The sequence below is a fragment of the Mytilus edulis genome, chromosome 3, assembly GCF_963676685.1.
Source record: "Mytilus edulis chromosome 3, xbMytEdul2.2, whole genome shotgun sequence".
Taxonomy (NCBI): domain Eukaryota; kingdom Metazoa; phylum Mollusca; class Bivalvia; order Mytilida; family Mytilidae; genus Mytilus; species Mytilus edulis.
This window is the reverse complement of record NC_092346.1, coordinates 20,648,830-20,665,491: the sequence shown is the minus strand read 5'-3', so window position 1 is coordinate 20,665,491 and position 16,662 is coordinate 20,648,830. Positions and strand designations below refer to the sequence as shown.

Here is a 16,662-nt window from a genome sequence, read left to right as displayed (position 1 = left end):
CGGCGTAAAATAGCACAACATAAACCCGAACTCCAATGCAAATTTAAAAAGGGGAAGTCCATAACAAAACTTTGTAGTTTGAAGTTAATTTGACAATGAAGTCAACAAAAATGCTTTTTGTAGTTGATGGTAAATAGACAAAGACGCTGATAACAAATTGGGGGAAAATATGAATACAAGGATAAACAAAATTGAAATAACACTGTAAAGCTCTGTTGCGTTCGAATCGCACATCAGGACCCACACGCACCAGGAACGCCCAAATCTAAATACACGACAGTGAGATGCATAAATACGCAAAATACATCAAAACTCATACAAAAACATAATAGCACGGAGAAAAATTAAGGGAAAACTGGTTAGTATACCAAAAGATACCCAATAGTGGAATGAGAATTTTTGAAGTAAACACTGAATATGAATCAATCAGAGTCTTGAACTTTCAGATGAACCTTTTTGAGAATAAGAACTTTTTACAAAACTCTGGCTCATTATTAATATTTTGCTCAGACGCCTTAGAGATCTTACGAAGTTTAAGTAACAGCTCCGATCTCTTGAATATCGTCTTGTTTGTCATATAATCATGTACTGATACGACCGCTTGTGTCCAATTCTGAGTAGATGTCTAGAAATGAAGTGGAAGAAGCTGTATCTGTAGTTTATTTAGATCTCTAGTTCAGGATATATTCATGGGTACCAATCAGTAAAGCTTGAATTGTTATTGGAAAGAATATTATCAATATACGTGTAAGTCAAATAAATTAATCTGTTTCTTTGATTCTCTTGTTTTTATTAGTGTCTGAAGGAATTACAACTCATACGAAAATTAAAAAAAAAAATTAAAAAAAGGGCGACCAGAAAAGGTACACAGTTGGTTCTCATAGGCATGCTGACAACCTGCAGGAAGAAAATTCAATTACTAAATTCAAATGGCAAAGGGCCAATGTCAATGAGAAATTCAACCATACTAGTTACTTATTTTTTTATGGAGAAACTGTATTTTACATATATAAATAAATCCGAAAACACCGGTACTCGGTCTGTCTTGAATTTGCAATGAGGTGAGAGCTTATTTTATCGAGGTTGACGACTACACTGTGACTATGAAATGAAGAACAGTAATAAAAGCGGTGCTCTTTTATCTTGATTTTTTCCAGTGTAAATAGTTAACCTATGTCAAGAATGGAAACACTTTGATGTTTCGTGTTTTTTTTAACATTCAGAAAGTAAATATATACTGATATGAAGTTAGGACTTTTCCTATATTATTCCAGTAAAACAGTCTCAAAGATTTAACATCATAAACACCTATGATTTGATAAATAAAAGCGTAACATAAGATTTAAAAATAAGCACCATTCCAAATTGTTTAATTTATTCATCGCTTTGTCCCGTTATTGAAATGCAATATTCAAACCATAACAACACTCAACTAGTTATCCTGTCAAAGGCTTTTATTGCGTTGTGGCTTTGAATTCTTTAATGCATCAATATATATCCATTCCATTACTCTGTATGGTGATAATAAAGTACAGTCATCTTGTCCAGATATACTGCTGTCTGGGTTGGTTTCGGTTGTGTGGAATCGAGTTGCTCCCACAAAAAGTCCCGTAGTGTTATACGTCAAATGTAAGTAAGCTCGATTCCAATGGTTTTTTGAAGACACGTTTACATCTTTAAGAAACTTTATTGGTCGTCCCTTTGCTTGATATCTTGATTGTGCAGTCCTCGATGATTTCGAAAATGCTAGCGTAAATGCATCCTAAAATAAATACAATTTGAAAATAGTGGAAGTAATTTTGAAATATCTACTGTATCAGCGTTATGAGATACCCGTAAAGTCGATTGTTATATCACAAGATAAAAAAAAAACTATCTGCATGCCGAAATATTACTGATATAGTCATTTATAATATATTTAGTACGAAATACAGGAATTTTGTATCTAATTTTTGAATCTAATAGAGTTGTTTTACTCCAGTCTGTATCATCTACCATGTATCGCATACTCCATATCTCAAAGATAAACCCGTATCGCATTACACGTATCGCACCCCTTTTGATACATCTCGTGATTATTTCCGGAACTCCTCGGTTGTTATCCAATTGAAATATATTTATTAAATGACGTCAAGTTTGGACATACCTTGACGTCCAGTTGCCGTATTTCCTGGCATGATCCGAAATGTACCCACATCAAATAATAGTCAGAAAGAGGGCTTAGCAGCAGTATGTTAGACGACCATCTTTGTTGTGAGAGGGTTGGGAGGGAGAGATGAGTTAGCAAATTTGCTGATGTCAGGATATTTATATCAAACATTTAAGGCGCCTCTGGGTCCGCGGCCTGGGCCAGAATATTTATTTTTCTTATCAATCTATAATTGACTTCTAATCTGCCCCCTTTGCCACCCCTCAGCATCAACTTTTCACCCCGTTATGATACAGATTTAAGAGATAATGGTGTTGTATTTTAAGCTCCTGCGGCAAATTAAATTTACTGGCGACGCGTTAGCGGAGCCAGTAAACGGGTATTTGCGACCTTCACATCACCAATTGATGCCGTCGGAGCTAAACATACAATAGTGTTATCTCCATTCTAATGAAACTAACAGTAAACAACCTCAAATCATTCATTTAAAATCGACCATAAGTCGTCTGCGCTTGCACGTACATTTCCATAGCATCAATTGTCAATTGATGCCATGAACATTTATGAAGTTATCCAAAAAAACTGAATGTTACAAGCGATGTTGCATTAGAATACGAAATATCATTACAAAGTGGGTCCTCCCATATATTTATAAATGGTTTATACATCAATTGTCATCCTAAAGAGAAGTTTCATTATCCAAAAGGATAAAATTAGCGAGTCATTTTCTTAGATTTCATGAACGAAGTTATATTTGTTTAGGTGAAAACGAGAGTGGGACGTTTACTGTATATCTCTCAAAACAACAACTGATAATACTTCTTTCTGGATTTTCTGTTTATGATTGATAACTTTATAGATGATTACAAAAATGTATATACGGCCAGAATATTTATTTTTCATGTGTGATAAGACAAGATTATTCATTTTAATCTAAAATTTGCCAGACCACACCTTAGAATCTAATGATTTTCCCACATTAAGTGGTAACATTTGGACAAATTATACATTATTATGTTAAACAGTAGCGTCTCCAGCATCACATGTTAGACAATTACAAATCAATACACAGGTGTGGACAAGTCTGGAACATATGTTCAGAACATCTATAATTTTATGTGTGATAAGACAGTTATTTACTTCTAAAAATCTGCCAGGCTTCCACCACAGAATCAAACGGTTGTCCGCTTACATTTGTTAAATATATGATAAACAGATCAATACATGGTAAAAATCCGTATCGAATGCTGTATCACCACTCGAACAATATCAGCCCTCGGGACCTTCGGTCCTCGGGACTGATATTAGTTTCTCGTGGTCATACAGCATCCGATACGGATTTTGCCATTTATTATTCTTTATATACGATCCTTCAAATTTAACAACAAATAAATGAATTTATTTTATGTATTCTTAAATGTTTATGTTTTACACATAGAAAAAAAAATTGTAGGATTAAATCAAAATAAGCTGTAAAAAGCATTATTTTCCGTCGAATATACAAACTAGTGTCAGAAGGATTTTAAGTGGCACGATCGTTTCTTTTGACAACCGGGTAACATGTGTAAATATTCTCCTTTTAAAGCTCGTTATTTATCAACATGTACAAATCGGTTGTTCATTCAAATTCAAAATGGATCAACGTAGTCCCCTGAATTGCCGTTCCAGTTACACGATTTTACTTAAGTAATACAAATGAACCTGATTAATATCTTGGCATGATGCAGGATCTCCAAACTGGTTTGTTCCTATCATCTTCCTCACTACTTCTTGACTGGTCATTGTTGCTTTTAGTTGCACTGGACTCTGTGGATACACTGAGCTATCTTTCCTTCTTTTATCAAACATTATTGATGTTGAGCTAACAATCTGTAAATCGTCTGTCAGACTCGATGGATTTGGTTGTTTTTCCTTTCCAGCATTTTCAGAACCAGTTTCATGATTTACAAACTAGATATAAAAAGTAATAAACTATTATTTTACTATAAAAAGGAGATACGGTGTGATTACTAATGAGACAATACACATAACTACAAATAATGGCCTTAGTTTTCTCCGTTGAATTGTTTTACATTGTCATATCGGGGCCTTTAATAGCTGACTATGCGGTATGGGGTTTGCTCATTGTTGAAGGCCGTACAGTGATCTATAGTTGTTAATGTCTGTTTCATTTTAGTCTCTTGTGGACAGTTGTCTCATTGGCAATCATATCACATCTTCTTTTTTATATTCAGCAATGGATGCGCCCATATTCTACCGACGTCGCAAATATAATATAATATCTCCCAATATAATATAAGATTTTGCATGATTGCAAGTGAGATGTAACTAACACCTAGAACCAACATGACGTAGATTTAAGCAACTATAGGTCACAATAATGACCTTCAACAATGATCAACACTTATTTCGTATAGTCAGCTATAGATTATGCCAACATTACAAAATGTAGAACAATTCAAACGAAATAACCAAACGGACTGATTTAAGACAAAACAATTGAAGAAAACAAAATATAACAAACAATAACCAACAATAACACTGAATCACAGGTTCCTGACTTGTCAATCTTGTTTTACTATATGACAATATTTTCTTACACGCCATATGAAATAATCACTATGTATATCGTGATCTTTTTGTAAACATTTAATGTCTAGTACCAAATGAAAATAAATATATCACTGAAATCTGAAAATTATAAAGTAGACAGCCAGAACAAAATAAAAAAATATATATATTTAGTACTAGTATACCTCAACTGATGTGGAATTGAGCAAATTAACAATAAGCTGTTGAGCAGTAGTTGTCCAGTGAGATACTAACTCTATGTTCTGGTCTAAAGCCTTCACCTGTGAAAGAGGCTGAAACAAAGATAAACATTCACTTGTTTTATCTGTATAGGGCAGTAATCATATTACGTAATGATCTGTAATGGCTTTTGCTACGTAAACCAGGTACCCACTATTTTCTTCTTGAAATGTCTGTGCCAAGTTAGGAATATGACAGTTATTTAACATTCTTTCCCAGCGTTGGTTGATTTAGTCCAGTATGAATTTATCATGAAGTTTGCTATTTTTGATAAAACATTTTATGATAATCTTATCAATGTGACGTGTCACCTAAAAGTAACTTCAGCATTTTCTGCATGAATCTTCAAGAAACTGTACACGTAATAATAATGTTACATTAATTTAACAGCTGGATAGTACAAAGTTGTCAAATAAACGACTAACCAAATTTACCCCCCCCCCCCCTAAATATCTCGTATTCATGTCACAAGCAGAAATTCCTCTCTTAGGAGAGTTGGGAACTTGAAATCGAACAGAGACCAGAACAGATCCCCACCAACACTAAATTAATAAAAGAACAAAAACTCGAGGTCGATGTCCGGGTCCTCCACCATGTAATATATCTTAATAAATTCGGGGACTAAATGTAAGGTATAAAAGAAATAAAAAGATTGAAAATTACAGAACTGTAAATTATTTCATCATTTGCTTTACTTTTTTTTATTTTCCAACAACAATACAATAGTAACCATCATGAAAAACATGTAGTCAAACATAGAACAAATAAACAAGCTTCAACTTGACGTTTATTTTATTTAATATTTTTTTGCTAATTAAATGATAGAAATATATAATACCAAACTTACCTGCAGTAAAAACTGAGTATTGGAGTACCCCCGATCCAGAAAAGCATGAGCTGCTGTCACGTTAGTCATTAAGGCGTTTCGTGCAGATACCATGAATGCGCTCGTGTAGTCAGCTATAGTGTGATAGGCATCTAAGTGTGACACCTCTGGTGTTAAATCGTGTTCAGCGTACCACCATGGTAGTTTGCCGAATGCAAATTGTCCGAAGTTTACACCTTCCATCACAATTACCGGAGTTTTGTACTTTTGTGTCGGGTTTTGTGCAATATCTGCCTGTAACTCTCTAAATAAAGAATTTGGTTTAATTTACTTCTGCTCGTTGTGAAATAAAAGTATACCGGTAAATATAGCATTTCAAAATACCCGTAGTTTTGGGAGGATTTGATGTCTGAACTGTCCAAGTTAGAACACTTGCGGAAATTAGTTATGTAGATAAAGAAACATACAATCTAGGCAATACATTGAGATAAAAAAATGAAGACAACCGTCAACGAGTTTGATGGTTTAGGACAGTTATTCAGTTTGGTGCCAATAACATCCCATTCGTTCTACAGTCTATCACTTTTTTTTCATTACTTTGAATAAAATACATAATTCGATTTTGTATATCACAACTGGTTATGATGATCAAGTCTTTGAATTACGTGGTATAATATAGAAATACCAAATACGCTAAAAAGCTACATTCCAACGTATTGAAAATTTGTTTTAACTTGTCCATAGAATTTTTATTTAATACACGTAATTTACCTTTGCTATATTGGACAACATTTGATGCTGACTATGTGTTTCATGTTGGTGACTTTTATAAGGTACTACTAGTACAAGTTTTAGGTGTTCCTATCTTTTAAAAGCCGTTTAGTGACCTATATTACCAACATCCACGTCATCTAAACTCTGTGCGATATTTGTTTCATTGGCAATCATCTGCTTATTTTTAAACAAAGAATGAAAATGATATGTATGCGCTTTAATAAATGTGCAATGAAAAATAACTATTGATATCTCAATGTTAATTCGAAAACGGGACAAAAACTACAAGAGAAAAAAAGAAATCAGCTGATCCAAAGCACAACAGCAAATACAAGGAACTAAAAAGACTGGTGCAGAGAGAAATCAGACGGGCATACTGGAAATACATAGAGGACATTATAACACCAGATCCAAGTAACGACAAAAAAACAAACTGTATGAAACGTTTCTGGACATTTATCAAACACAAAAGATCAGATGGAAATCAAATACCACCTTTACGAAGCAATGGGCTACTCCATCCAGCCAGACCCAGTTGAAAAGGCAAATATCTTAAATAAGCAGTTTAAATCAGCTTTTTCAGATAAAATAAATTTTACGAACATGCATTGAATTTAAAGACCGCTACAACATGGCAGATCAACAATACCCTACAATACCGGACTTAAACATCACTGAAAATGGCATAAAAAAATTATTATCAAATCTAAACCCATATAAGGCTGCTGGACCAGACTCTATAACATCAAGAGTACTAAAAGAACTTTCATCAGATATTGCGCCAATATTAACAACTATCTTCAGTCGGTCCTATGAAACAGGTGACCTACAAGATATTTGGAAAAGAGCAAACGTAAGTCCAATATTTAAGAAGGGAAAACGGTTTGATGCAATAAACTACCGTCCAGTCTCACTTACCTGCATCTGCTGTAAAATCATGGAACACATTGCAACAATTAGCCACAATATGACCCATGCTGACAAATATGATATACTTTATCCATTACAACATGGATCCAGGAGAGGACTATCCATGTATCCTGCGAAACACAACTGATAGACTTCATAAATGACATCACCATAACCACGGATGCAGGGAAACAAACAGACTGCCTAATTATGGATTTTTCAAAGGCGTTTGATAAAGTAGGTCACAGTTTACTAATACACAAACTGGATCACTATGTCATCAGAGGTAAAGCCAACAAATGGATACATAATTTCCTTTCTGACAGGAAACAAGTGGTAGTTGTAGAAGGGGGAAAATCTGACACAATCAATGTAGAATCAGGCGTCCCACAAGGCTCTGTACTTGGACCCAGTTTGTTCCTCTTCTACATAAATGACATACCAGAAGGTATTCGCTCAAGGGTTAGACTCTTTGCAGATGACACCATAGTTTACCTGACCATTGCATCAAACGCAGACAGTTTGTACCTACAAGAGGACATCAACAAGCTTGCAATCTGGGGAAAAAAATGGAAAATGACCTTTCATCCTGATAAATGCAATGTACTAACAATCACAAGAAAACGCAAACCTATAGTTAGAGAGTACAAATTGCATGGACACACACTGGAGCCTGTTAAATCTGCCAAATATCTTGGTTGTACCATTAGCTCAGCCTTGAAATGGAACGAACACATCAGAAACATCTGTAACAAAGCAAACAAGACAATTGGATTTCTGAAACGAAACCTTAATATCAGTAACACCACTATTAAGGAAACTGCATACAAAAACCTAGTCAGATCAACCTTGGTGTATGCATGCACAGTATGTGACCCTTTCCAGGCTGGAAATGGTCAGTTTAAAATAATCAGTTTGTTGATGGTGGCCGCAAAATGGTAGAAGTAGAAGAGTAATGGATTGATTGGCATTTAACGTCACTTTCAGTACTGTAAGAGATAGATTTGCTTTTTTTTCTCTAGCTCATCGCTGTCAATAAAATTGTTTGTCTCTAAGAAGGGAAACAACTCACAAAATGGAAATTGTATCACAGGTCAATACGGGAGTTGGCATATAGACCATTCATCGAACATCTTCAAAAGTCATATTTCAAATCATTTTGTACATACTAGGTATTAAATGTTACATGCTCTGGTTCTACTAGTTCAGTTCAATAAAGAAACCATAACCAGTTACGCATGTTTAATTATGATCAATGATTATTGTTAATGAAAACTCACTCGAAGATGTCGACAATTTTTGTAACTCTCGTTAATCCGTCCAGATCTCCGCTAATGGTCAAAACAGGTGTCGGATATTTATAAAGAAGACTTCCACCCGGTAGATATGAAGAATACAACAAAACTCCTCCAAGAAGGTGACTCGAAAAAGTTCCAAAACGAGCAGCTACTAGACCTTCAAAATAAACAATTGTTAGTAGAAACTATAGAATTAGCTGAAATTATCAGGTTCTTTTTAGTGTGTTTCACTTGAAAAGTTCTGGATATTCAAAAATTAAAGTGGGTGTAGAAGTACAAATGAATCACCATATATTACTCGGGGATATATTAAACACGAATAAATGCCGGTCAGACAGTTGATAAGCTTAGTCTGTGAAGAACTGCGATAAATTTTGGAATATGAATTGATCTATGCACTTTCAATTATTAAGAAAAGGAATTTAGAATATTTGAAAAGAAAATGGATAATATTTATATAACAAATCTAATTAAATTTGAGCAATACAGTTAATCCGGATAAAACATTTATAGAAGTGTATTGTGGTCATATTATGTAGTATCCCTGATTTTTCAGGGAAAAATCAGGGATTATGTAGAATCACTAAACTCATTAGTGATTAAATATAATCACTGAAAATGACCAGTGATTTTACATAATCACTGTACATTTTACTAATTATTTTACTAATTCCATAAGATGATTTCAGGAATTATCAATAATGAAAAAAAATATGGGAAAGGTTTTAACATTGATATTTTATTTAACTGTACGTTGAACCACAATATTTCACAAACAAATAAGTATGGCAGGGGAAAATTTAAATTGGCTTGCAAGATATAGGCAAGGAAATACATGTACAATGGTATTTTTACATTGATGACAAAAGAACCAAGTAAAAGAGAATATAATCTCCTGCTTTATTCTATCTGCTATCAAACAAAGTAAATATTTATATTGTTTTACAGCCGATTTCATAAAGGAGGATAGTATGATAACAAACCATGACTTCACGGTTTAGCTAGCAAGCAAGCTAACCAAAGATATTACCTTTAGCTACATACTCTTTGAAATCGGCTGTAAGGCTGTTATTATCCTATATATTTCTTACATATCACACGTTTTACAGCATTATACATTATTATAGGAGGGGACGGGGTTGGTGGGCATGGATCTAAAAATAGATAGTCTTTAATACCTAACATATATTTTTTTGTAAAAAGCAAAAGTTGTAGAAAAATTCATTTGGTCAAACTATAATGTATATATACTCTTACCTCCATTTCCATGTCCAGCTAGGAAAGTCGACATTCCTTTGTATCCATGAGTTTTTAAATGTGTAAATGCCGATAGAAATGCCAATGGCATGTCGGCAAGAAATGGCTGTTCATCAAATATGGCAACCCATATTTTCAAATCACTTCGTCGTATGATCTCCTCAGCTGCAAATTTTAAATCATTTGTAATTAAAAAACCTAGCAGTTGCTCGTTTATCTTGCTTTCGTTCTAAATAGACCAAGAACATGCAAAAGAAATTTTTTTTAAACGGAAAAGAAAATAAACCATAGATAACCAAACATTCCATTACAAAAACTAGAATGAAATTCAAAACAGTGTGGCTGTGGCCATTGATTGACACATTAAATTCATCCATTGACTGGGACAATTTAGGTGAACGTTTGTATGTAACGACATCTTCTCACTATGTACTTTTTAAAGACACTTAAACTATGGGATCACCAAAGGTTCTCAACACCTTAATAAAGTAATTCGAAAAATTAATCAGAAATAACACGATGTTTTGATTTAAATCAAAACATGAAGGCTATTCCTGATTAATTTTTTGAATTATTTTATAATTAAAGGCGTTAAGAAACCTTTGGCGACCCCACAGTTTAAATGTCTATCGTAGGTACGTCGTGAACAGTGGTCATTACAGACAAACGTTCACGTAAATTGTCCCAGTCAATGGATGAATTTAATGTGTCAATCAATGGCCACAGCCACACTGTTTTGAATTTCATTCTATATGGAAAATCTTACTGTTTCTCGGTAAGTATTGGGAGATTCTTGTTTAATCAGTTGTGTCCCTCATTTTAAGTGACGAAGAAAGGAATTAAATTTATATGAGACAAAATATATTTTCAGGGACACTATGCCATTTGACACTATCTTAAGACCATTTTTAGTGAAGGGGGTCAAAATTGTAAATTTTCATTTAATTCTTTATTAAGTTAACCTCACAATAAAAAAAAGTTTACTACGTTTTAAATATGATTGATGATCCCCTAAACTACCACGACATTAAGCTTTGTACATATTGAACACTGTAATCGTATCTTTGAATATTGTTTTTATTTGTATATTAAGTTTGTTATCAGTAAACTAAAACCAAATTTAATATTGTTGTTATATACATATGCATATTGATGGCTATACAATCTGTCGATACCTGTATCTTGGAATTGCATAAGGTCACCATGTTTTCTCTGACTGTTTATGACGTCTTTTAGGTGTCAGACCACCAATTACTCCCTCCAATTTAGAACGTAATGTAAAAGTAGCCCTACTCTGACACAAAATAGTGCATTTGATGTCCTTGTTTACTTAAACTAACCAACAAAGGAGTAGGTCCGGTAAGGGCCGATTTTGGCCTCAAATTTCAAGTTCATCTAACGAAAGTTTTTGGACACTTTTTAAACACTTAAGTGTCTATTTCAATTGATTCGATTAGTTTATGTGAAAGATTTTAACTGATTTAGTCAATAAAAACGCTCTGATTCTAGCTTAAATATGAAAAATCTATCAAATATGCAAAAAAACGTCACTTTTCAGATGGTTTTGGTCAAAAATGAATGTGGTCGCATCCGCGTTCATCCTCAACCTTTATATATGTTTTGTATTATCATCAAATACAACTTACATTTCAATATTATGAATGAACACGAATGCGGCCACTTTCATTTTAGACAGAAACCGTCTAAAAAATGACCAAAATGGTAAAATTTTTAAGATTTCAGTAATTTAGCATGACTTAATGATGCTAAAACGCGATATTTGTGCATTGTATCGTCAAGAACAGCTCATATTTATGTAGCAGAAGCATTTTACTTTCCAAAATCTAGCTTAAAGATTACATTTTCACAATTTTCTTAAACTGCTATATTTTGGGGCCAAAAAGGGGTCTTAGTGAACCTACTCCTTTGCAGAAATGAAACTTTTGGTGAAAGAGAAATATATCTAGATCATTTTGAGCCAAAATTTACTTGTCTGTGAGTTTGCATTAAAAAATGAGGATTAATGCGCTCCATAGTATACAAATTTTAGATTTCCAGAAAACCAGGTTTTTTCTTTGGAGTTCCTCTGTTTGAAGGTCAGTTATTTTGTTAGAAGGCTTTAAAGGTATGATGAAAATTGGCATGTAGAAAGCTGATACATGTACAATGAAGGATATACCTGGTTTCTATGAAGTTACACTTAAGGTAAAATATTTAGAAAGCTGTGAAAGTTTCAAAATTTGGTTGAACAATAGGGATTTTTAATTGGTGGTCTGACACCTTAAACTTAAAACATTGAATGTTGATAATTTAGTCTTCGATGCATGAATTTTTGTTATTTGCTTTGAACTAGCTGTTAGTAACTGCGAGTACTCTCAGATCTGTACTTACTGTCTTTTTAGAGACGAAAAGGCTGAAAATATCATATCTTAACGTCCAGTATGTTGATCCTACAGACAAAGCTTCAAATAATATTGTATTTGTATGTAAATCGTTCTACCACGAGATTCCATTGAACAACAAATGGGAGGACTTGCCTTGTATGTATTGTATACCTAAGCCTCACAAAATGCCGTACAAACAACGGTGCATTGCCGGCTCAATTGCATGTTCGACAAAAGAATTGTCTATATTATATTGACAAAAATTTTGTCCACAGTGAAAGAGGGTCTTCAGAAATACTGTGAAACTGTTTACTCGCGTAGTGGTTTTAACCATGTGTGGATTCTTAAAAAAAAAACTCTAAAGAACTTCTGGATAATTCTAAATCTCGATCTTCTGATGAAATTAGTTCTATCAAAACTTTTGATTTTTTTACCCTGTATACCACCATTCCCCATGTTTTATTTATGTGAAATTGAAAATCGTCTTGAAGAAATAATCTGCAAAGCTTTTCAACATAAAAATGATAGCATACGCTTTATATTCATTACTTTGGGATACCATACGGCATGTTTTGTTAATAGTAGGGATGTCAAAAGATCTGAAATTTAATACTCGGATACTCGGTCATAATACTCGAGTACTCGCAAGTACTCGGATGAATCTTAAACGACTATTGAAAAGTTTGTTAGATTTTAGGTGGGATGCAGTGCTTTTGTTATTACCTTTCATAAACACATTGACGAAATACAAACGTACTACAAACATAGCTTGCTCCTCTGTTTTTTGTGTCAATGAAACAATAAATAAACGACTGCCGTTTTTACAAATAACCTATCATAATAGCACTATCGTTTGTCTGATTTTCTTTTTTTCCTTTAGCCATGACGTTGTTAGTTTATTTTCAACTTTTGTGGTTGAATGTCGCTCTCATACTTTCGCATATCTCTAAATTGTAAATTAAAAAATTATAGTTAACATTTAAAAAAAGAGTAATTAAATTAATTTAAATATACATCTCATACCAATCAGAAGTCTTGATTAACAAACAAAGGTAAGTTTTTACGGCTTGTGATGAGTTAATTATTAATCCATGAAAGTGTTGATCCGTGTACAAACACCGTTAAAAATGTCTCAATCAGTTGTGTAGGGTTCCCCGCAGGTTACTTTGATTTTTTGTGTTCGTTTAAAAATATGATCTGGTCAACAATTTCAGACGAAAGACTGTTAAATTCTCTATTTTTTTGTTACAAGGAGTGCACATGAAAATATTCCCTCGAAAGGAAAGGACTTGTTGGTACTACTATAACAGATAGTATCCTCAGGATAAACATATTTATGTTATTAATTTATTTTATTGAGTATTACGAAGGAGAAATTTCAACAGAACTAAAATTGAGTGGAAATGTGAAGAGAACTATTTCAAGATGTATAAAAAGCAAACGAGTATCCGAGTACTAAAACTGTACTCGAGTACTCGGTCTTCCGAGCGAGTACCCGAGTACTCGAGTACTCGTTGCCATCCCTAGGTTAAACATGATACACAGAGGAACAAGTGATCAGTATCCTGGAGTTTCTTATTGACAACATGTTTGTTTAATTTAGAGGTATACGTTTTCAACAAATTGTCGGCATTGTTGAAACATTTGCATCTGTGCGTGCCGACCTCTTCTTTTTTTCATATGAATCGGAGTTCCTGCAGACCCTTGTCAAATACAAGAAGATCATTTAATTTCATTTTCAGATATTTTGATAATGTTTTTTTATCCATTTAAAATCCAAAATTTTCTGATTGAGTTCCATCAATATATCCACCAGAACTAGAAATTAAAGAAAAACAGATACGACTTCCTCTGTCTCATGTTTGGACTTATACCTCATATTTGATATACACGGTCCTCTCAGTACCAGAAGCAATGACAAACGAGACGATTTCAATTTTTAAATTATCAATTTCCCCAACCTTAGTAGCAACATACCAACTTTAACTGCATATGGGATATACATTTCCCAACTATTCGGTATTCAAGAGCATGCAGCAACTACTTAGACTTTGTCTGAGCAGAAAGTTGATGAACCAGGGTATGTCAAAGAACCTCTCGTCCTTTTTCTAAAACTAAAGTTCATGGGAAGGTACCCAGACCTTGTTGGTATATATTCCGTATCAATATCAAAATGAATACACGATGGTCTTGAAGTATAGGTTCTTGGTACTGACGTTGTTTATTATCTCAATAACTTGTTATAGTATTCTTTTAAGTATCGCCATGAATATTAGTTTTACTGTTTGTTTGGTGGTATTTATTTGACGTGTCTCTGTACCTATACATGCCGTCATTTGATTGTTCTATATAATTTTTGTATTCTTGTCTTCCATTATTGCTACTATGCTGTGTCTATGTGCCTAGTGTTTCTTTGTGCCAATGACGTGACTCTGTACTTATACATCCTGTCATTGTGTTTTATCCCATAGGAAATGTTTGTTTATGTATTTGTTTGTTTTTATAGTGATTAAGATAATAAAACAATGTTAACTGCTATAGCCATATTTTTTACATTTATACCTATTATATTAGGTTGGTTTGTTCACTAATCGTTGTCATTACAATGGAATTTTATGCGACTTTACCATGCTATAAAACCAGGTTTGACCCACCATTTTCTACACTAGAAAATTCCTGTACCAAGTCAGAAATATGACGGTTGTTATCAATTCGTTTGATGTGTTTGAGCTTTTGGTTTTGCTATTTGATTAAGGTTTTTCCTTTTATAATTTTCCTCGGAGTTCAGTATGTTTTTGGTTTTACTTTTTTGCTGTTGGGATGTACAAGTACCCGGCTACGTCTACCGATTTAAGGGCGTCTGTCCTTCCTCTATGAATTCAGTTATGTTCAAAAATAGTTTTCACTTGAAAAGCTGATGCGTTGTAATATGGCATTTGTCTTTTTGGAGAGCATTTTTTCAAATATGCTTGATCAATAAACATGACGTGTTGTTAAACAACGTAACATATTGCGATGCTGTAATCAACACGATATTCACCAAAACCAGGGTTGATCTCCGGTTTTTAAAGAGGAAGCAGATCCTGCCAAATATATGGCTCCCGTCATGTTGTTCATGTAAGTATACACTGGTGATAAGTCTTATTTGGCAGTTCACATTAGAGAGGAAAAGGGACAAGAATGTGATTACAATTGGAACATATCTATTACCATCTAAGAACACAATTATTCTGTAACAATTACTCGTGATGGATGGCGTCCGTAAAATTTTCCAAGTGATGAATTCAACCGCACAGTTTGAGACTCATTGTTTAATAACTTCTTTGTGAGCAACAAACCCCTATCAACATGATCAAAGAATTCGAAATCATGATAAGAAATGGAAGTTCTGAAATATTGCATTAACTTGTAGATATGATAAAGATCGTAATTCAAAAACAGTTATCAATTCATGATCCAAACATGATCAAAGAATTCGAAATCATGATATGAAATGGAAGTTCTAAAATATTGCATTAACTTGGAGATATGATAAAGATCGTAATTCAAAAACAGTTATCAATTCCGTAAAAATCTGTTAGTTTCTCCTATAAAGTTCATCATTTGTAGAATTATAATATACTTGTCTTAGTTAGACATATTATGTCGTACCTTGGCCCTCTATTCAAATGTCAGAGAGAGTCGTATATATGCAATTTATATTGTTATTTGACCTTACCTAAAGGTATGTACCTGTCTCCATGTATATCCTTTGCGGGAATGAAAACAATAGCAGCTTCCGGGTCCCTACAATTTGCTTTTACTATTTCTACAGATAAAGTTGAACACAAATGTGCATTTAGAACAAGTATAGTTGCTAAATACAAGGTTATCATAATTCTTGAAGCTTTGCTTACATACACAAACTAAACACGAGTACGCTCTATGACGTTACTTATCAATATGTTTCGGAAATAATAATCCAATAAATGACCTTGACAAGGTTCTTCCGAACCTATTAACAGATGCTGATTTCCCATCGCGAAGGGTTTTCCTATAATGTGTATAAAAGAATCAACATTCATATGTCATGGTCTACCTGCATGACATGATTGGATATCCTTTTTATCGAAATACAGAATTCTCGAAGCATATGATCGTTTTTCACAGCATATTATATACTATTCTTTAATTTTTGTGCTATTTTCACATTTCCTGACCGGTGTGAGATAAATATTTCTCCTCGCTAGTGAAATTTTTGTTTCTCGCAAATGA

General features: G+C 33.6%; 1 protein-coding gene across 1 annotated transcript; it reads right to left on the bottom strand.

The window, feature by feature from the left end:
* Positions 1–1,433: 1,433 nt before the first annotated feature.
* Positions 1,434–16,359, bottom strand: LOC139515106 (uncharacterized). Its single transcript, XM_071304667.1, has 7 exons — positions 16,127–16,359; positions 10,025–10,189; positions 8,750–8,924; positions 5,808–6,090; positions 4,906–5,013; positions 3,851–4,099; positions 1,434–1,762 (listed from the first exon to the last, which is right to left on the bottom strand). The coding sequence occupies exons 1-7, from the start codon at positions 16,281–16,283 to the stop codon at positions 1,445–1,447; spliced, it is 1,455 nt and encodes a 484-aa protein (XP_071160768.1). The 5' UTR covers positions 16,284–16,359; the 3' UTR covers positions 1,434–1,444.
* Between the last annotated feature and the right edge of the window lie 303 nt (positions 16,360–16,662).